At 33.7% G+C, this 24342-nt stretch overlaps 1 protein-coding gene across 1 annotated transcript; it reads left to right on the top strand.

Moving 5' to 3' along the window:
* The first annotated feature begins 19782 nt into the window (after positions 1-19782).
* LOC145318792 (uncharacterized) lies at positions 19783-22328 on the top strand. Its single transcript, XM_080160366.1, has 2 exons — positions 19783-20245; positions 20474-22328. Exons 1-2 carry the CDS (start codon positions 20030-20032, stop codon positions 21428-21430), a joined length of 1173 nt encoding a protein of 390 aa, XP_080016492.1. The 5' UTR covers positions 19783-20029; the 3' UTR covers positions 21431-22328.
* The last annotated feature ends 2014 nt before the right edge of the window (positions 22329-24342 follow it).

The following is a 24342-nucleotide window of genomic DNA, read 5'->3' as shown; positions in this document are numbered from 1 at the left end:
TATAATTAGGGTGTGTCTGTCTGGAAAGGATATCTTTTTCGTTAATTTGGGCATGTTAGAATTGTCCTCTTGATTTCAACCTTTGCATAGTGATACCTGTAGTAGTTGGTAGGATTTAGAAAGCGTAGCAACTCAACAATTGTTACTAGAATGTCCGTACTTCCATTTTAGACATGTTTATTTTTATATTTTTAACAACAATTTTTATATGATGTATTAATCCTATTGATCTTATTGTTAGAATACTGATTCCTATGGCAACAAAGTGTTATGTTATAAGCAAATTATTTCTATAATCAGTTCTAAAAATGTAAGTATTATCCTGTATTCAAGCATTTTTTCAAGAAATTTACTTATAATGTTTTGTCGACTTTTGTACATTTATATTCTGATAATTCAGTTCTTACACTCTACAAGTGTTAATGTTTGTTTGTTCTACCACTTCAGAGCTTCCCTTTTATGGATATTGTCATCCTTATGGTTCATCTGATTTTTGGAATACAGATTCCTAGAACAAGAAAGTTATAATGCTATTGGCGAATCATCTCTATAATCAAGTCCCAAAAATGTAAGAATGTCCTTAAACATTATCCTGTATATAGACAGTTATTCAACTAATTTACTTTCAATTTTGTTTTGACTATTAAACATTTATATTCCGATTATTCAGTTCTGAAACTCTACAAGTGTAAATGTACTTTTATCCTACTGTTAGAGCTTTACTTTTATGGATGTGGTTATCCTTGTATTATGAAAATTATGCAAACAACACAACTACTTATCTATAGCCTTCAAAGGGGGAGGGAGGGTGTGACACTTAAAGATACCAAAAGTAAAAGGAACTCAACTAAAAAATAGTTACAACACTAAAATTTGGCATGGCGGTTAATATTAAGAGGTATAGTGTGTAACTATGAAGAATTAAGTTAAGGTTAGATTTGCCCGCAGGGTTAAATTAGGTTCTTGCAGGGTAAGAGTCGAACGCAGGTTAGGATATGGCCCTGTAGGGGCAATAAACCAGCAAAATACGAGATTATCCCTAAATCATTTCCAAGCTGGATGAATTTAAAAGTTAATTAATTTCTAGAAAGTACAAATTAATTTCTCTATGGAAAGGCAACATAAAGTAGAATTACAAAGAGCATAGCAAATATTGCAGTTTGCACTCGTTGCATCTTTATATATGATTTTTTTTGTCTAATCGACTCAGCCTATTATAGTAAGAAAGCCCCCTTTTCTCCCATCTCTTTTGAAGAGATTTTCTTCCCCTCTTCCCTTTCTCTTTCCCAAAAGGTTGATGACGTCATAGGGTGTCGCACTTTTCAAAATGATACAAAAAAGGGACAAAATGGGATGTCTCCTGTTTGTTAAATAATTTAAAAATATATTTTAGTGACGTGCAAAGGGTTTTACCAGAAAGGGGGGGGGGGGGTGTAAATTTTGACACCTTCCTTAAACCCAAATCGTGGATAGTGTCAGGAAAAGGTATAACCAACAAGCGAAAAAAATCTAAAGTAATATTTGGGGGGCAAATGTAGAGGTCGTCACTTCTACGATGTGTTGCTCCCAACGACAGCTGAAAAACACGTATAGGTTTCGTGATTTTTTTCTGAATTAATTTCATTGTTGGTTTAAGCTGGGATAGTGTAAACTTTAACGGGGGGAGGGGGGTTGACATTTTAACTTAACACCCCTCCTTGTTAATTAAGGGATATATTGAGTTTCTATCGAGGTGGTATCCACCATCTTCTGCAATTTTCTGGCATCACTAATATTTAACTAACTCGCCATATAATAGTGACAGATTTGGAGATTTTAACGCACAAATAGAAAAACGTCTTTTAAGAACTGCTAAAAAAAAGTTGGGAAATCAATTACTCACAAACGATCAAACTTAAATCAAATATTTCAATTCTTACAAAAAAAAATAATGTTGGATTTTTAGTGCTCATTAACCACTTTGAGGGAAAGCATCTTGAAAGTTAGTTTGTCATTGCTACCATACTTATGGACAATAGTATACTTGTTATGTAAGTAAAATAAAAATAAAAATATGTCCTTCTGTCTGTCTGTGTCTGTTGCTTTATATCTCGCTTACCGCTGGACCGATATGGTTCTCCAAAAATATTTTTGAACATGAACCTCCCCCCCTTCTTCCTTCCCCTTGAGGCCTCTAGGGGCGAAGCCGCTAGTAAAGTATAAAATAAACCCATTTTATAAAATGAAGTGTAAAGTAGCTACAAAACTAGGCGGTTAAACTATAATTTTTCTATTTTCATATTTTTAGGACAAAAAATGTCATAAAACATTATTTTGTAAAAAGCGTAAAACTACTCTTCAATTTTGATGTGTCCGTGTATCTTATTCGACCTGCAAAGACATATGACAAGGACAATATGGTTCATGAGAAGTGCAATAATTACAAGCAAGGATGTACAAGTGGGGGGGGGGGGGGGGATAAAATTGATTACCTCCCCTCTAAATAAATTTTTTGAAATATATAAATATCCCCATACCCTATAAGAAAAACTTTTTCGGTGCTTTTTCAACATTTTACACCACCCCTGCCCCAAAGTTAAATGTCTTCTCCTATAAGAATTTATAACCCCCCTTTATCCCCTCCATTCTAAAAAAATTATTTCGCTATTTATGTACAAAATTGCCCTTGTTTTACTTCAAAGAGTTGCATCTTTAGATAAATTAGTGTTCTTCAAAAGATTAGAAAATTTTTGCTATTTAATATATTACATTAAAAGACTGTGTTTTAAGAAGGATAATATGCCCCCCCCCCCCTCAAAAAAAAACCCTTAAAAAGAAATGATTTTGTGTTTAATTCCTTTTACCAGGACTATAAAGGGATAAGACATAGGATGGCCGCTAAATTGATTGTACATCTTCAATGATAATACACAAAATTAACCCTTCTGTCGATTTTAATTAGTTGTAAACACGTTTGAACATTCAACTTTATGAACCAACACATCAAAATTTAAAGTCCCCAAAGCCAACAAATAAGAAACCCTTATTATAAAACTTTGGGGACCAGTAAAAAAACAGCTAAATGTCCATTCACTCCATGCCTTTTATTGATCTACCTAAGTACCACATTTTATTTTAATATTTTTTTTTTGTAAATTTGTAAAGAACTGTTTTAAAATATGTGAAGAAGGTAAAAAGTGAACCCTTTTTGACCTAAACCTTTAATAATTTTCTTTATTTTTACTCTGTTTATCTCTTTTTCTCGCCTCTCTCTCTCTCTCTCTCTTCCCTTCTTTCTCTTACTCTCTCTCTCTCTCTCTCTCTCTCTCTCTCTCTCTCTCTCTCTCTCTCTCTCCTCCATCTCTCCCTATTTTATTTCTCTATCCATCTTTCTCTACTTTTTTAAAAAGTGAAGATTTTCTATAAATAGGGTCGGGTCCGTAACGGATAGCTTTTTTCGTTAATTTGCATGTTAGAATTGTCCTATCGATTTCAAACTCTGCAAGGTATGTCCTAAAACAGTATCATCTATTTATGCAGTTTTGCAACAAATTTACTTACAATTTTGTTTGTACTGATCTGCATTAATATTCTGCTAATTCAGTTCTGACAATATACAAGTGTTAATGTCCGTTTGTCCTTCCATTTCAGCGCTTTTATGGATGTTGTCATCCTTGTTTAAATAAAAATTCTGTAAAAAAAATACCTCATTTTTGTATCATATTATGCAGTTAGTAAAGGCTTTACAATAAGAATATAATAAATACAATAATATTATAATAAAGTAAAACAATAGAGGGGGAAGAGAATTATAACTGTATGTTGCCAATCCGTGGACCCTGTGTCGACTTTCAATTGGGTCTTTGAATTTCAGCCAATAACGTCGTAAATATTAATACAGACAAGTTGATTGAGATAAGTGGTAAAACTTTCGAGGGGGGATGTATCCTCCCACAAAATTAATATAAACCTTTCCCTGAACCAATATGAGGCTTTCTGTAAAAAAGAACTATATCGGTTCAATGGTTAGCAAGATCAGATCATTTGCTACACACATACAAACAGACATCATGACACATTTATATAATTTCAAATTCAAGTAGGTTCCTTAATTTTAATATGTGCTTTTTAAGACATTTTTTAGTCCAAAGAATTCTAAATATTTTAACAAAATTTTATGAAAATAACATTCTAACCCTTCAGCTATTTTGGAAGATAAATAAACTGTTCCAAATTTTACTTTTTAAAAGTTAAGCTTTTCTATTGTTAGGGCCGGTCCATCCGTTCGGAACTGTTAGCTCTTTTCGTTCATTTAGACATGTTAGAATTGTCCTATCGATTTTAAATTTGTTTGATTATTCGTATAACAATTAGGTAAGACTTTGAAAGCGCAGCAACTCTATAATATTTACCAGAAAGTCCCTACGTCCATTTTTCACATGACGAATTTTACTTTTTTGACCACAAAGTTTTGTATGTTAAAATAATCCTATTCATCTGATTATTGGTATACTGATTCCTATTACGACAAGGTACAATGTTATAAGCGAAGCTTCTCTATAGTAAAGTCCTAAAAATGTAAGTATGTCCTTAAACAATATCATGTATTTAAGCAGTTTTGCAAGAAAATTATTTACCATTTTGTTTATACTTTGACATTTATATTTTAATTATTCAGTCTTGACACACTACACTTTATTGATTCCTAAGACAACAAAGTCTAATGTTAAAATCTAACCATCTATAATACAAAGTAGCTTGATGTCTGTCCGTCCGTCCGTCCGTCCGTCCGTCCGTCCGTCCGTCCGTCCGTCCGTCTGTCTGTCCGTCCGTCCGTCTGAAGCTTAAGATCTCAGTAACCACTGAACCAATTGGATTCTACTCTTCAGGGTATATACCTATCGGTCCTGTGGTGGTTTTAAGCTATTTTCTTGGGGGGTAGGACACCCCCAACCCCCCCCCCAAAATAAAAATTACCCCCCCCCAAAAAAAATAAAAATTTTCTTGAGAACACATTAGACTATGAGAAGCACCAGTAGTTTCTTGAGAACACATTAGACTATTTTTTTTACGAATTTTGCGAATTCGTTATTTAAACGAGAAAATGTTTTCCTGCTGGGTAGCGATAGGTGCGAAAATTTGCGATCCATTCTGCTGGGTAAGTAATAGAAGATGTAATTATACCTCTCGGGGCAAAGCCCCTAGAGGCTAGGGGCGAAGCCGCTAGTCTATTTAATCACAGTGTCCTCACCTAGTGTATATACGTCATTAAGCAGTATTCTGTATTAATGCAGTTTTGCAACAAATTAAGAAATAATAGTAATTAAAATTTGTATTTTTGTGTTTACTGGTATATATTGAGACTTAAGGACGTACATACCATAGTAATACATAAGCTTCGCTAACAAAAAATAAAGTTATCTAGTAAGCGTGCATTCCCAGTTATTTATGTGCATTCGTTGCATTATTACAGATAAGCATATACACACACGGATAAACAGATAGGAATACGAGAAGAATCAATGGTGGTTTCCCTAAAAGTGCCTGGTTAAGCAAAGAACCCCTCACTGTCTTATTTTGCATTAAAGGGAGGTCATATTCTCGCTAGACAAAGCACTGAATCTTTTCTTATTAGATTTTACAACAAACAATGAATAAGTTAACCATGGATACGTCAATGAAAAATCATATGACAATGATGTTTTTTGGCTCTAATAGGCAAAGGATTATGTTATTAGAATTTACGTTTTTGATAGACATGATTTTTCTTCACGGTTTTGAAATGGTTTGATTCATGTTGACAAACTCTCCAATTCTAGTATTAATCTGGAAGGAAATGCTTCACTACCCGGTTCCCGGAACAGTCGCGTCCTTCTGTCACACTACTATGGCCAAGGCGCTGCGCTCTCACCTCCTCTCCCGGTCCAAGCTCGATTCAGCGAAACACTAATACCTGTCTGTTTAGAAATACCATCCAATGAAATGACTATTTATATTTTAAAAACCAAATCACCAGATAATAGATTACTAATCAGTAGATATATAATTTGTCTTAAAACCTTATTCCGAAAATAACGTGTTATCAGCGGTTTCAGGAATGTATATCGACGATCATACGTCTATTGGAATTCAAACTTTTAAGTTATTGATGCCCTATATGAATTTTGATTAAATATTTTAGACCAAGATCTATAGAGTAAGTTATCACCGACTAACACAATGCATGGGGCGGTCTCACTAACCAACCTGCAGCCACGATAATTTGGCCGACCTACGGTGTTATCTTAAAGTCTTGGCCTCAAATATAACAAAAATATACCAGATTTCCCAATATTTTATACTAAGGTTCGTCGAAAAAGCTAGATCTATTTACCTTCGAAAAGATAATCACGAGAGTGCAGACCCGGCTGACCAGCCTCAACAATCTGAGGTGTTATGTCAGAAACTTAATACAAATTATTGAGAAGTAAAATTCCGTCCAACCTCAGAGTAAGATCCCCACTAGGGTTCACTAACCAGCCTTTAGGCCACTATATGTTAGCCTTTGGTGTTATCTTATGGTATAGGAATTTTATACTGCTAAAGAAATAAAATCTGTCAGAGTCTTAGAAACCATCAGGCGATCCCGGAATATGGAATCTATTGTGGTATCTTAAGGTCCGAACAAATATTATTCTTTTTACTTAATCTTAATAGCTACCTATTAATATTAGCCCACAGGGGCTTAAACCCTATTATTTCCCCCCTATACCTAAAGTATAAACAAAGTTTTGTAATATCTCAGATCTTTATTTTTAAGGAAATTTAATTAATTTTATTTTACAAAATCTATTTTATTTTAGGTATGTTATGGCCAAAGATCTCAGAGAGAAGTTTTACTCAAGCTAAGTTTCTAGTCAAAGATTTAACCCGACTTATCCCTCAAGAAATTCGACTGGCGATCTGTCTTGCTATATCGCAACTGCCTGAATAGCCCGAATGGGCCACCTTTTATAGGCCTTACTTCCCAGCTAACTGGGCAGAGCCTAGAGAGAATCACCAAAAATGTTTCTCTTTTAGCTTCTCTTCGGCTGAGCCTAGAGAGTATCACCAAAATGCTTCTCTTTTAACTTCTCTTTGAGACATTTGAAAAGTCATGGAGTGTTTATACAAAGTGATAATATAACAAATTAAAGATTGTAAAGTGATCACATTGTATTTTTGCACATGTTAAACATAAAAATATGGAATCAGTGATTTCAACGAGTCCTATGCTTGAGAGATTCAGACCAATAACTGTTCTCGTGATCTTAAAGGACTATTAAATTTACATAATATCACAAGCAAAACTCTCTGAAACCAAAAATCCACACTATTGTTATTGTTATACTAGAAAATATTTGACTATTGATTTTACTATTTTTCGTGGTTTTGTATGAATTGCCATAAAAAGGATTAAGTTTTGATTCAATGAGTAAATGCATAAGGGAGAGATCTTCAAAGGGAAGTGGTAATTGGCACATATGTGGGTAAAATTATGACATGGGGGAAGGCTTATATTTTCATGTGTTAACTCGTGGAAAACTCTTATGGTGCCTTTCAGCTTATTGAATTCGTACTTTACCAGATGTTTTTATAAATCTTTATTTTTGATAGAATTATTTTGTTTTAAATATAATTTCATCATAAATAAGAAGGCAAGTTAATAAACATATTCTATTGGTGGAAAAGTTATAGGCACATAATTATTACTCATTTTAAACATAACTAGATTTATCTGGATTATCTATTTATTTGATGTTTCTTTGAGAAATAATATAGAAGTTAAATTTGGATCTACTTTTCTCCCTTGCGAGGCTACTCTACAATTTTCTGTGTGTTGTAAAATGACTAAGAGGGTGAAATGTTGATCCAGAAAGGAACAGTGTAAATTATACTGGTACTCAATAATTTTAATCTACAGAAGGGTAATTTTGTTTATAAGTAACTTGTTGTTTATAGTCTTATCCCTTAAGATCCCAGGTTAATATTTATATTTTTTATCGTCTATTGACTTATCCCTTAAACCCCCGCCCCCCCCCCCCCCCACTGTAAATATTTATAGGTTGTTAGGTGCATTTTTGGGGAAGATAAGTTTACCCTATTAATTAGTACTAGGAGCGTAGCAACTATATAGCTCATGAAGTAATGGATTATTACTAATTTTGGGAGAGAAAAGTTCACCCATTAATAAGTACTAGGAGCTTAGCAACTATATAACTGATGAAGTAATGTATATGTATATTGAGGAAGTTTACCTATCAATAAGTAATAGGAGCGTCATCATCATCGCCATTTATCTCTTCTTTCCAGAGCATAGGCCACGCACAATGGTTCTCCATTTATCTTTGAATTGGGCCTCAGTAGAGGCTTCACTGAAAGATGAAAAATTCTTATCTCTCAGTTTCTAAAGGGATTCCCTCCTCCAGGTTGTTTTTGGTCTACCTGGATTCCTTTTCCCTGTGAAGGGGTCCCAAGTTAAGGCTTGATTGGTTAAATCATCATGCCCTTTCCTTAGAGTGTGCCCCAACCATCTCCATTTTCTCTGTTTTATTGTCAGTTTGATGTCTGACATATCACTGCGCTCTAAAAGCTCAGCGTAGCGACTCTATATCTGTATTTAATTTATGTCTATTTACATAAATATCATCATAAATTATATTCAAGAAATGAATCTTGAAATTTAGTATATGAATATTAAGAATAAAACTGTTTCCTTTTTGCGATATAAAGATATTTAATCCTATTATTTAAATTTGTAAAAAGGTTTGTTTTTGTCTGTATCTTAAGAACAGATTGAGTTCTCCATTTTCAGGGAGCATCACATAGGTTACTAGGGGCGAAGGTTATTTGCTTTTCTGAAAACTTTATATATATTCTTTACAGGTTTAAGGCTATTTTAATCTACATAATTGGTTTATTTTTCAAAGGATTTTGAAGTTTAATTCTTTTACAAAGTATATAATTTTGTTGTTAAAATAGTTGTATTCAAAATAGTTAAGTATTTACCTTATTTGTAAAATACATGTTTCTAAAATGTAAAAAAATGTATGTCTTTTTAACAGCTGGATTTGAGTACATTTTATTTTTTTTTAGATGGCTTAGAAACCAATTAATATCCAGTGGATTAGAAACGGTTGTAGGCCATATTGAAAAATCATGCGATAATAAATTTTATTTCAATAATCGTGGAAAATTGTTTATGATACGATACATGATTTTTCAGTATAGCCCAGAACCGGGTCTAATCCAGCAATTTTTAATTGGTTTTAAACCCAAACATTTTCAAATTTAGAATCCAATTTGACTTGCGGCTGCGCTCATAGAATCTAGAAGCTCAATATTAAACAATAGCCTAAAACCATCCCCGGACCTATGTGGAGTTTCCTATAGAAGGGGAACTCAACCAGCTCAGTAGTTATTAAAATCTTACTACTTTATTTGCTAGAATGTTAAAATTTACTAATGGATAATTACTATTTTCCAATATGGTATTTTAACTATTTTAAGAATTTTTGGCCGAAAAGAATGGACGTCAAAATTTTCAAATTATAAGCATTTTCTCTCCGCTATAATCGGTGTTTATTACCATTCACCAAAAAATATAAGCATTAAAATAGCAAAACGCGAAATGAAAATAACATTAGTGTTAATAGCTAACAAAATTATAACAATTCATAAATGAGTACTTAATGTATAAATGTGTACTTAAATTTACGAACTATTCAAATTTTTTGTTGTTTTTTTTTAGACGTGTTTACAATTGTTTAATATGTTAAAGCCAGACTTCCAAACAAAAGTCGTGCCAACGAGGGTTGGTTGTCTGCAATATTTGGAAAACTGTGACTCTTCATTGTTTTGAACAATCCTCATAGGCAGGTTTTGTGCTAGATTTTGCTAGCGAGATTAAATGAACACTCCATAATGTTGGCTTGATTTGCTGAATTCAAAATTGCAATAATATTTAGATTTGCAAAAATAGGAGGGAAATGATAATTTACATGTTAAAGCTCGATACTTAAAATTATTTTTGCATCGAGGATTTTCTAAGCTGCGATAACAGATAGTCGTCTGCTTTTATAAAAATTCTCTTAACCATTGTTATTTAGCTGGTTTTTGGGTTATTTTAAACGTTTTTTTAAAGAAGAACTTTTCTATTTTTTTTCTGTTAAAATTTTACTGGAATACTTAAATATCGCATCGTATCATAGACAGCCTTCCGCGGATATTAAGATGAAAAATTATAAGATTAAAACCAGTTTTTTAGACCAGATGGCCGAATGATAGGTTTCAAAGCCATACTGGAAATATTTCTTCTATTCTAAAAATTGTAATTTAAAATGTCAATTAATTGAAAAATTTAAAGTTTTAAGCATTGAACCCTTTCATATGCCTCCTTTCTTTGATCTATTTCAAGATTTGCCTTGTTTTTTCAACATTCATATTAGACCATTGATGTAAAGAATAAGCACAACTTCTGCGGGGATTTAAGTGAATAAGACAATGGCTGATCTTTAATGTATTTCCTCAATGATGATACACAAAATACACCTTTTTCGATTACAAATAGTGGTTGAAATGTTTGAACACTTAACCTTATAAACCAACCAATCAAACTTTAATACAAGTCTTCAAAGTTGTTGAGTCAACGAATAAGCAACTTTGGGGACTATTGAAATAAAAAGCCCGATATCCCGTCCCTCTCTGATCTAAACCTGCTAGAGCCCCTTTTAAATCCCACTAAACCTAACTTTTATTAAAATATTAATTGGTTGGTTTTAACTAGAAGTATCCAAAAATTTTAATCAACATAATATTGTAATCTACATAAGAGGTAATTTGGTTTATAATCATTAGGGGTGGACTGCAAATTACACTAGGACCCGAAGTTTTGTAACCAAGTTATCGTTTTTTCTTTGGGTACTTTTATTAAACATTAATTGGTTTTACTATAATCAATTAACTTTAAGATTTTTCTTTTGGAAAATTGTCTGTAATACGATGTTTTACATGATTTTTTAGTAAGGCTGGGAACCAGTTCTAATCCACCGGATATTAATCGGTTTGGAAGCTATAATGGAAAATTCAAAAGAATGCTGAAAAACCATTCTAAAAATTGTCTATTATGTATGAAAATTTCACTTTTGCATGATTTTAAGGCCAATTTATATTTTCAAGTTTTTCATTATTTTTAGATTTTACCATAATAACATAATTTTCTTCCTTTCAAATTAATTAAGCAGCGCAGCTATTTAAGATTATGGGCGTGTCTTTTCATCCATACTTGCACCGAAGATTGGCCAGTTCGTTCCTCCAGTTGGAGGGGAGAAGCTGGGGTAAAGGTGGTGGATGGGGGGTATGGTTATATTAGCCAGCTGGAATAAATGTTTTATCAGTGTATGCGAGAAGTAGGGGGACAAATCAGCCATGTGACGCCATAAAAATGAGGGATTTTCCATTTATTTTTTAGGGGTTTTCTTTCCCACATCTCCTGTCATCTCCCTCATTTTTATGACATCACAAGACTGAGACACTTTGTCCTCCATGTATTCTCTATATAACTGTGCATGGTAATAAGTTGCGCCTGTTTTGGACCAAGGCATTCCACCTTACTCTAACAATGTCTCGCAGCATTAACAACCATTTTTAATGTCTTTTGTTTTGACACGGTGTTGAGCCAAGACTCGATCCCTTCACCTCCCTGACGTTAACTACTGCCGTGGGTTAAGATACTTCGCTAATTTTAGGTTGCTACAATGGTCCTCGTTTATTGGTCACTTCTTTTATCCAGAAGGATGGGAGGGGATGGGTATTCGCTACTTCTCAACGCAATCGTCTTTGTTCCAATTACTTATTGATTAATTATTTAATTTCCTATTTTCTTTAAAATCTATTAAATCTTAGGATACAGGGACATGTAACTGAAAAATATTTTCAATCCTCAAATATTTTGTAGAAGGTACAAAATAACAGAGTTTGGGGTAGTCATTTTTTCTAGGAGCGATTTCTCTCCCCCAAAAATAGTTATAAACCTTCCCAGAAGCTACATTGTAAAGGAGTACCATATCGGTTAAGCGGTTAGCGAGAACTTTATTCAAATAAGACAGACTGACACACATCCTGTTACTTTTATACAATAATTGACATATCCCTTTCTCCCAGATAATATAAAAAATCGCCTAAAATTCCAAATTAAATTAATAGATTCTTTAGTAGAAAATCATTAATACATATTTTCACTTATATTGTTAATTATATTCTGTCTATAAAAAAATGCCGATTTTACTGTAAGAAAACATTCATAACAGATAAACTTAAAAATCAGACGTTCAGAGGTTAAATGTAGGGTAACAGCGCTGAATAGATGTTTAGTTAAATTATACCTAGATGTCACAGGAATCATTGTATAATTTTGAAAACAATAACACAGAAAATGCATGTCTGAATTATTGATAAGATATATAATTAGGGATGCAAAGAAATTATTATATACATAGAAATTAGTAAAAGTTATCCAAACGGACGGACAAAGTTAGTTAAAAAGAAGATGGCATTTACACTATAGGAATTACAGGTTTATACTGACGAACACACGGACCAAGTGGGTTATTTAAGGGAATCTTCCAGTTGAAATCTAGCTTAGAGAAAAATAATCTTATTAAAAAAACTTTTACTTTTACAAAGATAATACTTTCAATAAAGTAACAGGATGTCTCTTTGTCTGTGTGTTTGTGTGTATGTTTGTATTGAAGGATCTCGGTAACCGATGAACCGATCGGGTTCTCCTTTACAGGGTAGCTTACCTGGAAAGGTTTATAACTATTTTGGGAGAGCGTACCACCACCCTCTCAAAAGAAATCGCCCCTAGATGAAAATAATTTTATTTTTTTAACTAAAAATAAAAATGAAGGGGGGGACACTCCAACTCCCCCCCCCCCCCCCCTCCCCAACAAAAAATTCTCCCCGCATTCTCAAGATGCACTATAGGCCTCTAGGGGCGCAGCAGCTAGTTGAAAATGAAGATTCTACTTCATATAATAATCTAGGGGCTTAGTCACTAGATGGATACATAAAATAAGAAGGTAGATAGATATAAGATAGATATCTAACTGTGAGGTGTATGCACACCCGAACAGTATGATTTGAATATTTAATGAAGATATCTTCAAAAATTTCAATTCTTATAATCAAGTGTGTTTGAAAATGGTTTTCTCAGAGATCTTAAGGAACAATGATTATAAACAAAATAACTTCTTTCTGTATAATTTTATTATTGGTTGAAAAGTTTGGCCACCGATAGTTTGAAACTAAACAAGCATGATTCATTAAAAGTATCCAAAGTTTTTGGGCAAAATAATAAGATAACGTGTTTTCAAAACTTTGGGTACCAGTGTAATTTATAGTTCAATGTCCAATTGAGGCGCATAATTTAATTTCCATAATTGACTTCGAAACCGACAAATATCCGCTGGATTAGAACCGGTTCTGAGCCATGTATCGTATGATAAACAATATGCTATGAAAAATAAAATAAAAATGATAAAATCATTATCTGTTTAGTTAGTCCTTGCCCTAAGCCCCTTGGAGTCAACCAAACTGGAATTCATCTTATATTTTTTTCCCATCCGCGGATAGCTGTTTATAATATGAAGCATAAAATAACCACTCTAACTTTTGGTATAAAATCTAAGCATTTAATTCTTTTCAAATAATATAGATTTGAAGGTTAAACCTATGCTACGATTTGCAATGAATTGTGCCTTTTTGTTGACCAAGCCATTCCATTGACTAAGCCCAACCTGTCCTCATTTTGATTCCTGTGACGTAATAAAAATGAGGAAGATGAGAGAAGTGGAAAAGAAACCCCTAAAAAAGAGAAAGATAATCACTCATCTTTATGACGTCACAGGAATCAAAAGTAGGACAGATTGGGCTTCTTCTATTCCACTAACTACCAAAGTCACGCAGTTAACAATGTATCAGTTAATTGGGAAATGATTGTGAAATTGACTTGAACCAATTTTTGTCCAAATTGAATGTTATTAATCCATCAAACCGCGCCCCCCCCCCCCTCAACCATCTTAAGCTATTTACATAAGGTATTCAGGAATAATGGATATAGGATATACGTGGATATATTGTCAGGGGAAAATTTGTCGTCAATTTAGCTTACTAATATGTACCTAATTTATTGGTCAATTTGTCCATTCAGTAGGATGGAAGGGGATGGGGTAAAGGGGGTGGATTGGGGGTATCGTTATTTTAGCCAGCTTCGAGCATCACTTTGTTAGATCCGCCACTGTGGCCTAACACGTAAAAATGGTTCCTTTGTCTGCTATTTCAGGTGCGTGACACAAATAGCCAGAGTAGGGGAAATGCCTTGGCCCAAAACGGAGCAACTCATTGCCATGCACAATTAGGACTTTTAGAAGGTCATAGGGATCTTCACTAAAAATGTTAAACTTAGCGTAGAGAAACACCACAAACGGACGTACAAACATTCTCAAATTAAAGAGTAGCAGTGTTATAAAATTATCGTCAATAACCTATCCCTTCACCCCTAAACTAATAACTTAACCCTTACAGATCGGGGGGGGGGGCTCAAAGAGCCCCCCCCTCTAGTTTTTTCAATCTCATTTTTTTTGTAGGTAAGATGAAGAGCTGTAACTTCATGACTTTTTAAGTTTAGTAATTATACGTCGGCAAGAGTTGATTTTATTAGAATATCTGGTCTGTGTCGGTCGTGGTGTCCGGTCAAAGTCGGTTGGGTAGCAAAAAAAATTTGAAAAAATTCTAAATAAATCTTAATTTCTACATTATGACTTTTGTGTATAAGGTAGAAACCTAAAAATTTTTGGTGAATACTTAGATATCAATGACCTTCTGAGAAAAGTGGTGTTATGACCGTTTGACCGCTCCCTGACCGACTTTATGACCGATTTTTGTCCGGCTTTTACTACATACATATATCATGAATATCGTGGCTTCTATTACAGCTAGAGACCTATAATTTTTTTTGGTAAATCCTTGAGCAATAATAAACAGATAGAAATATTAATTTGCGCCGCCAACCGCCGTTTTACCGCCGTAACCGCCGAAAATGGCGGTTTCCGTTATTTGCCGTTTTTCGGCGATAATCAGAAAAAGTAATTTTTTTTTTATGAAAAATAAAAGTTCGTCCTAAAATTTGGTCATCCTAGCTGCAAAATTGGCCGCTCTACAGCTGTTTTAAAATTTAGCGGCTGGCCGCTAAAAAGCGGCTAAGGAGCGGTCTGACTGCTATGAAAAGAAAAAGTAATTTTCTCTAAAAATACACATGAACCACCAGAAAAAAATTTTACGTCTTTATCTGTACCAGGAGCCGAGATAGAGGGGGGGGCTCAAAGAGCCCCCCCCCCCCCCGATCTATTAAGGTGGGAATTGGGGCCCGATCTGTAAGGGTTAACTAGGCTGAAATTTTTGAATAATTATTAGTATATATTGATGAATTAATATATACGTACAGTTAGGAGGTTGATAACATTTACAATATCTTTTTAAAAATCTTATATAACTGTGCTTATAATTCTTTTTAATATTTTTTGAAAATTGTCTGTTATACGATGTTACATATGATTTTTTAGTATGACTGAGAACCGGTTTAAATCCAGCAGATATTAATCGGTTTCAAAACTTTACTGAAAATCAAAAGCAAAAGGACAATGGATGATAAATTTAGGCACAATACCAATGATGATAAACAAAATAAACCATTCAAAATAGATTAAGTATTAATTGAAAAATTTGGAAACTGCAAGTTTGAACCAACCAATCTAAGTTAATTAAAGTTTTTAAGCCAACGAATGAACGAACGTTTTAGATTTTAGTTAATAGTTCTCTTTATTTTAATATATGTGAAAAATATTCAACGTTTCAACTGTAATTTATATAGAAATATTGATTTTCTAATGAATATTCACAGCTAAACAGGGGGTGTGCGTTGTTATAATAACCAATTTAGGCATAGATAAGGTATTTCATAGATTTTCTATGCTGCCTATAGATTTCTGTTAAATAATAGATAAAGTATTACATAGATTTTCTTAATATGAACTGAGCAAATTTTGTCATAGATAAGGTATATCACAGATATTTTATTCTGTCATTGTATAAATTTAATCATAGATAAGGTATATCATAGATTTTCTATTCTGCCAATTTATACTTTTAACCTTAGATAAAGTATAGCATAGATTTTCTAAGAACTGAGAGGAGCGTTGTTATTTTTGCATATTTAGTCATAGATAAGGTATAGCACAGATATTTTATGCTGTCTAATACATATGCTTTTAAACATAGTTAAAGAATAGCATGGATTTTCTTAGGGGTGCGTTGTTATCATAGCAAATTCATAGCAAATTTTGTCATAGATAAGGTATAGCATAGATATTTGAAACTGTCTATATATGCATTTAACCATAGATAAAGTATAGCATAGATTTTCTTAATGTGAATTAAGGGTAGCAATGTTATCATAGCCAATTTAAGCAAAGATTAGGTATAATATAGATATTTTAAACTTTCAATATATGCATTTAACCATAGATAAAGAGTTGCATAGATTTTCTTAATATGAACTGAGAGTAGCGTTGTTATAATAGCCTATTTTGTATAGGTATATTAGGTATATCATAGATATTTAAACTATCAATATATGCATTTAACCATAGATAAAGTATAAAATAGATTTTCTTAACCCATTAGTGCCAAGCGCCACTTTTATGGGCTAATCGAGCTGAAAGTTTCAGGGAAGCTTTATAATGGTCAAAACGGAATTCGTATTTTTTTGTTTTGCTCTAGTGGCGTGCACAGGAAAGTTGCAAAAAAAACCTGGTTCGGCTCGGCCATAAATACCAACCAGGCATTATTACCCGTTTTAGGCGGTTTCTGCCGGCGTTAAAACCCGGTTTTGCTGTAAAAACCCGGTTATTTCGACCAAAAATCGAAAAATGTAATTTTTGAACGCCAAAAGTGAGATGAACACTTTTTAGAACTTTAATACGATCCGAAATTGAAAACTACACAACCTCATGTAATCTATAGAGCTACAAGTATAATACGAAGCGATTTATTTCAAATTTAGTGTTTAAAAAAACCTGTTGCTCGAAGTTTTAAAAGACACACACTACAAAAAAAGAACATATAAAATTTGAGTCTTACATATCAGAAAACGAGCATAAAACTATTGGGTGACACCTATAGAGATTACTAGGGTTATTAGGGTGGCTCAAACCCTGACTAATGACGTAAACTGTTATTTTTATTGGTTGAAAAGTTAAAACCGGGTAATAAAAACCGAAACCGAGCCGAGTTTTAAAACTGTCGGGTATTTATGGCCAAGCCGAACCGGGTCATAATAGGGCGTAAAAAAACGATAAAAAAATCATATAAAAAATAATAATTTGAATAAAACGAATTCACAAATAGATGTACTTGTCAATAAACATTAGATTTCACAAAAAAAATCAGCGACTTTACTATAAAAACAAAAAAGTTAGAAGGGGTATTTTGAATTTTCATGATTTTCAAATTTTGTTGAGCTATACCGGCAAACGGAAGTAAGCTAAACTGCCTGCTCCAGGGGGAAATGAAAGCCAGGGTAGTAGAGGGGGGATTCATACCGAGAATGATGCAATTATGAAGCCGGAAACCGGTTTTTTTTTCATTTTTCGGAACCGGGTTATAATACCCGGTTCGGCACTAATGGGTAATATGAACTAAGGTTAGCGTTGTTATTTAGCATATTTAGTCATAGATAAGGTATTTCTTAGATATTTTATTCTGTCAATATATGTATTTAACCATAGATAAAGCATTGCATAGATTTTCTTAATGTGAACTGAGGGGAGTGTTAAAATCAACCCTTATGTAGATTACAATCAGTGGTTAAAACATATAACTTAATGAACCAACTAATCAAATTTTTTTTTAAAAGTCCCCAAAGTTATTAAGCCAACGAATATTAAAAACTTTGGGGACTAGTGCAATACCCAGCCTAGAGGCCCCTACCACATTGCGTATTTTATTTAAAATGATGGTCTGGGGGAAGGTTATAAGTGCTCTGCAGTCCCTATATGTGTAAAAGCACCAAATAATTTCAGGTTTTATGTGTTGCTAACAAAAAATGATTGGCTATGATTGCCTCTAATTTTTTCAGATAATATCTTCATTTCCAGATATCTAAAGGGATAAGACAATGGCCGATAAACTGATGAACATAAGTGGGCGAAACGTCTGGACAAATCAATGAACAAAACAATCAAAATTCAATAAAAGTCCCCAACGAATAATAAACCATTATTATAAGACTTTGGGGACTAGTTTGATAAACAGCCCAGTGTTCCCTCCCTCCCTGCTAAATTCCATCAGTTTATCTTCAGGGATACAGGGATAAAACAATGGATCAAAATTATTGGTGGAAAAGATTGGACATTGTTACTTTGTAATTCCCAATCATGATGCAGCTTTTCTTCAAAAATGGCAGAAAATTACAGTTACTACATTTTTACATCTATTATAGACTAGTGGCTACGCCACTAAAGCCCTCTAGAGGCACTTTAAGCGGGTGGGAATTCGAACCCCCCACCCACCTCAACCCTCCATTTTAAATTTCAATTTCATTAAGAAAAGAAAGAAAAAAATTAGAGGGGGGGATTTTTTTCTATGGAGAATTTCTCATGGGTGGGTGGTGGTAATCTCCCCAAAAATAGTTATATAACTTCCTAAGACTCATATCTATATAATAGACATCATGTTACTTTTATTTGAGGAAATGTCTTGAGGAAATTGAAGATTTAATTTTTATGTATTATGTAAATTGTAAATAAATCACAGAATATGACATATTTTTAATTCAAATTTATCTTCAACTTCAACTATCCCTTTATACTAGGCTAAATAATCAGTTACATGGAAACCAATTTTTTAAGGAATCGATAAATTTCAGGTTTTTGGGCAAAATTCAATTTTTTGTTGCAAGATATCTAAAGGGATAAGACAATGGCCGATAAATTGATATACAACCTCAATGATGATACACAATATTACTTATTCTGTAGATTACAATTAGTGGTTAAAACGTTTCGACACTTCATAAACCAACAAATTATAGTCCACAAAGCCAACGAATAAGAAAATGTTATTATAAAACTTTGGGTACTAGTGTAATAAACTTTCCAATGTCCACTCCCTCCATGTTTTGTTACACGCATACTCCTTCAGAAACATTTAATATATTTGGTTAAAAACACAAGAATGACAACATTTATAAGTAGGGTATCTAGGGGCATAGCCGCTAGTTTTTTAATTAATGATTCATTTAATCATATAGAGTAAATTCTGTAGAATTAATATAAGAGTATAAAACTCATCAAATAATACTATACTAGACTTAATATTCAGAGCTTTATCTGATGCATAAGTGTTCTTCATAATGATTTAATGATATCTATCGCGAAATGTGTGATGTTTAATAAACATATAAAACACAGAAACAAACAAAATAATGTTAAAATATATTTTTTTTTAATAATGAAGATTTCTTTTAATTTTTTTTTTGGATATTTAACAGGTTAATTTGCTAGGGGTTTGTTTATTCTCTTATGCCCTCTTTGGCTCATAAAGAAACTAATTTATAATATGTTAACCCTTTTTAGACGAATAAAAAAGAATATTTGATTCAATATTTTTTTTTATTTAAAAGTAAGAATAATCGTATAACATAAACAGTGGACTACGGACGGATCAACACCCTTTTCTCTCTAGCATTGCCCTAGATGTGTTGAGTAAAATCTGGTTATTTCTACCTCCTCCTTAGTCTGAACACACCCCCTCTTCACGCCTCCCCCTAGGCAACCCCCTTCCCATTTGGGCGTGAAAGGGAAGTACACGTATATCTCTTGGGCAAATACGTTTTGATATACGTTGTATAAGCTAGAACTCAGCGATTGGTTGACAGTATTTACGTCAAGAGCTATCATTGGTTGTGATTATTATGGACAATTTTCTCATTGGCTATCAATACACGTCAAGCGCTCTCATTGGTCAAGTAATGTCTGACGATACCATAGCTGCTGGGCTTGAGCCTAGCAGTACAAAAACTACACCAAGTGACACAACTACTGTAAGTGATTTTACAGACTCAGCCATGATTAAAATGAGCAAACTCATCGCTACAGCAATTAGTGATTTTGATAAAAATACTTTACAGGTACGTCACAAAAATATTGAAGATAAGATCAATGAGAATAGCGCCTCGCTAACTGACGTTTACTCACAAATCTCGGATTTGAAATCTAGATTGGCCATAGTTGAAAATGAGAATAACTCACTGAAAAAGAAAATTACTGAATCGGAAACCAACCATAAAGTCCATGTAGCTAAAACCGAAGCCAACCGCAAATGTGATGAAAAATTGCATAATCATTATTTGTTTCAGCTCTCTATGAGGGAACAGAGACAGAAACTTCATTCCATCAAGGTTGTCAACTTCCAGCGGCCTTCCCACAACGGACCCATTGATGATGTTCTGATCTACAAGCTCCTTATTCGCCCAGTTCTTCTACAGGAACTTGAAAAAGGTAACCTCAGCTATGTTCCAGACAATATGAATAGCATCATAGAGTTTAGTCATCCATTAGGAGTGACTAAAAATGGTGAGTTACCCAGCTATGTCTTCAGATTTTATTCGAGAGTATTGATGTATTCTTTTATGTACAATCATTATGAAAAACTAAAAGAACTCTCAGATCAAGCCAAGGCACTTCCTGTCAGTGCAACATTTGCCGACGCCGCAAAGTTTGTGCCAAACAAACCAATGAGAGTCTCATATCTTCTGTCTACCTTGAATAGCCAGGTTATGTACAGTCTGTATCGTCACCCGCTTGTTCTTAAGTGCAAATTACGCAAACTCAATGTTGCATTCATGCTGAAGAACACAAATAAATGGATAGATATCCGAAATCCTTTTGCTTCTGACCTTCTGGCAATGACCCTCCCCATGTCTCCCATCCCTGAGATATTACGTGAAGCAAGGGGAACCAATCCATTGATTTATGAGGAGGAACCATTTGATGACGTCACCCTAGAAGATTTTGGAGTTGATACAAATCTACCAGCCAACAAAACTGTCACAACCGCTGCTAAAACCACCACCACCCGACCGGCTGCCCCAAGCAGTGTCGTCACCCGTGCTGCTGCCACGCTGCTTACAGAGGAGGCTGACATTAATGAGGCGGCCAACGCACTTGCTGACGCCATCATGGAAGCCCAGACTAACAGGCAGGAGAAGAGACCAGCTGTACAGAGCCCCCCTGAAAAGCCTGGTGCCAAGAAGACCAACCATCAACAATCACCACACAATAACCGCCGAGGCCGCGGCCGTGGACGCAGATAAGCTATTGGTTAAAGCTTTTTTATTCTGTGGTTTTTTTTATACCACTAAACATTTTTATATTGAGTTCTTTATAAAAAAAAGATTCAAAATATCATATTCTGTTTTTATTTTTATTTTATTATTGCTCTGTTTGGATATAATTGTCTTTGTTCTAGTTGTATACACACTTCATTCATAAAAAAAGATATTCTTACAAAATGATTTTACCTATATTCGTGTACTTATGTGTCTTAACTAAAAAAAATCTTTTATCTACTACCTTTCACAATATTATGGACGGGAGGAGTAGAGTAGAAATACGATTTTTTCTTTACTTCTGCTCATTTTTTGTAATGTTTGAGGTGGGTCCTGCTGTCGGGAAAGGAGAAAGCACTCGAGCCCGGAGAGGAACCATGCGGGGTCCACACTGCCACACACTTCTGCACACATCTGGTTATGGTAGAACAGGTTAGCCTAGACACGTTGAACAGCGATCCTAACCTAAACCTTTGCTCTAACTTATATTTTAACTTCTTTTCTGAATTTGCTGAAGAATACAATATTTCTTGCACCTATCATTCCGAATCCTCCTCTATCAATAATTTAAAATCTACAAAATCTATTAATCCAGACGATTTTATTGTCATGTCTATGAATTGTCAAAGCTACTTATCAAAGAAATCTGAAATACTAAATCTATTGGACAATTACAAAACTAATAATGTAGCGCCGTCTGTTGTGTGTTTTCAAGAGTCTTGGTTCCAAAAAAACACAAATTTTGACCTACTTTCTGTTAATAACTACAAGTGGCACTATCGTTCTAGAAAAGGGAGGGGAGGGGGTGGAGTAGCTACGCTAGTCCAGGATATTTTTTCATCTGAAGAAATTTTTGCAGATCTTTTCTTAGAGAATATATTTGAAAGCCTAATCCTTAAAATTACTTATGGCAATTTTTCTTGTATATCTATAAATTTTTACCGTCCCCCACGGGACATAAACAATGTACACAATGACTCACTCACAATAACTCTAATGAGATAACTCTATTTTTAGACCGATTTTCTGAATTGCTTCACAGATTAGACAATTTCACTTGTCCTATATTTATGTGTGGAGATCACAATTTAAATTTATTTAGCTGCAATATTAAAACTAGTAATTCTTGTGCATTTTTTGAACAATTAATATTTTCTGGGTTTCTTAACCTAACCTATAAAGCTACCAGAATTACACAATATTCCCATACTTTAATTGATTTTATTGCAGTAAAAAACTGTCTGAGTAATATAAAATGTAACCAAATATTAATTTCTGACATAAGTGACCACCTAATCCTTGTTAGTTCCTTTTCCACCAGTAAATTAAAAAAACCAACACCCTCCCCTTTTTTTTCAAAGAGATTATTGGGCGAAGAAACATAAGCAATTTTAGAGAAGCTTTGCGCCTAACTAACTGGGACGAGGTACACAGCCAAACAGATGTTAATAATGCATATTCCTTATTTATTTCCAAATTCCTGCAACTTTATGATATTTATTGTCCCCTTATAAAAATTAAATTAAATAGGAAAAAAATGCCCCAACAACCCCACATGAATGATTTACTCCTTAGATGCAGAAATTTTAAAGACTATCTATTTAGATTAAAAAATATAGAAAAAACGCAAGAAAGTCATGAAAGATACAAAAATTATAGGAACCAATATAATCGTGCAGTACGTAGAGCCAAAATAAACGATTATCATTCTAGAATCAGAGCTGCCGGCTCCGACTCGAAAAAAATGTGGAATTGCATAAAAAGCGTAATTGGTCTAAAAAAAGAGCAAAATCCTGTAGAGTACATTGAGGTCAATAATGAGAGAATAAGTGGGTCAAAAAATATAGCTAACTGTTTTAACTCTTATTTTTCATCTCTTGGGGAACAACTAACCCCAAATATTCCAACTACTAATCAATCATTTAGAGAATTTTTACCACCCCCTTGTCCAAATTCTATTTTTGTAGAGCCACTTTATCCAGTAAAAGTTTTTAATCTAATTAAATCTATAAAGCCTAAAATGTCCACTGATAACGACGGACTTTCAATGTTTTTAATTAGCAGTGTCGCAGAAGGTATTTGTGCCCCCCTTAGTTCAATTTATAATTTATCTATTGAAAGTGGTGTTTTTCCAGACAAGCTTAAAATAAGTAAAACAATTATTATCCACAAGGGAGGGTCTTTATCTTTAATGGACTGTTTCAGGGGAGTTTCTTTAATCCCCACTCTATCAAAACCATTAGAAAGATATATTTTTCAAACTGTTTATTCATTTTTGGATAGGAATAACTTTTGGTCGCCAAGACAATTTGGATTTAGACCCAAATATAGTACTATTCACAACGCCCTTGACCTCTACAACCTTGTCACTGAGACTTTGGCGGCAGGTCGATCATGTCTTAGCATTTTTGTAGATATACAGAAATGTTTTGACATGGTCGACAGGGAGGTGTTGCTATCCAAATTTGAAAATTGCGGGATTAGAGGAACACTCTTGAAATGGTTCAAAAGTTATTATAGCAATAGACGCCAACGCGTATTTTTTGGGGGGGAGTTCAGCACTAATATTAAAGATATAATTATTGGTATTTTACAAGGGTCGATTCTTGGTATAATTTCGTTCTTGGTAATGATCAATGACCTTGTTCTTGCTATCCCCCCTGCCATTGTTGATCTATTTGCTGACGACTCTCAACTTTTTTTAGCAGCGGACAATCTGGAGCAACTTGTTGAAATAACTAGAAATTGTTTACCTAAAATTGTCTCTTGGTATAGCTCAAATCGTCTATTAATTCATCCAAACAAAACAAAAATTTTAATTTACAGTACACCTCTACAAAGATATTCCCTAGAGGAACAATTAATTAGAAATGACCTGCCTCTCTTTATTGATCTTA

The sequence above is a fragment of the Acartia tonsa genome, chromosome 5, assembly GCF_053477335.1.
Source record: "Acartia tonsa isolate MP-2025a chromosome 5, ASM5347733v1, whole genome shotgun sequence".
NCBI classification, from domain to species: Eukaryota; Metazoa; Arthropoda; class Copepoda; order Calanoida; family Acartiidae; genus Acartia; species Acartia tonsa.
This window is presented reverse-complemented; position numbering and strand designations above follow the sequence as displayed.

Coding starts and splice junctions, on each gene's coding strand:
- LOC145318792 (XM_080160366.1), top strand. CDS start 20,030: ATGGACAATTTTCTCATTGGCTATCAATACACGTCAAGCGCTCTCATT. Junction 20,246..20,473: donor TTGATAAAAATACTTTACAG/GTACGTCACAAA, acceptor TATTTGTTTCAG/CTCTCTATGAGGGAACAGAG.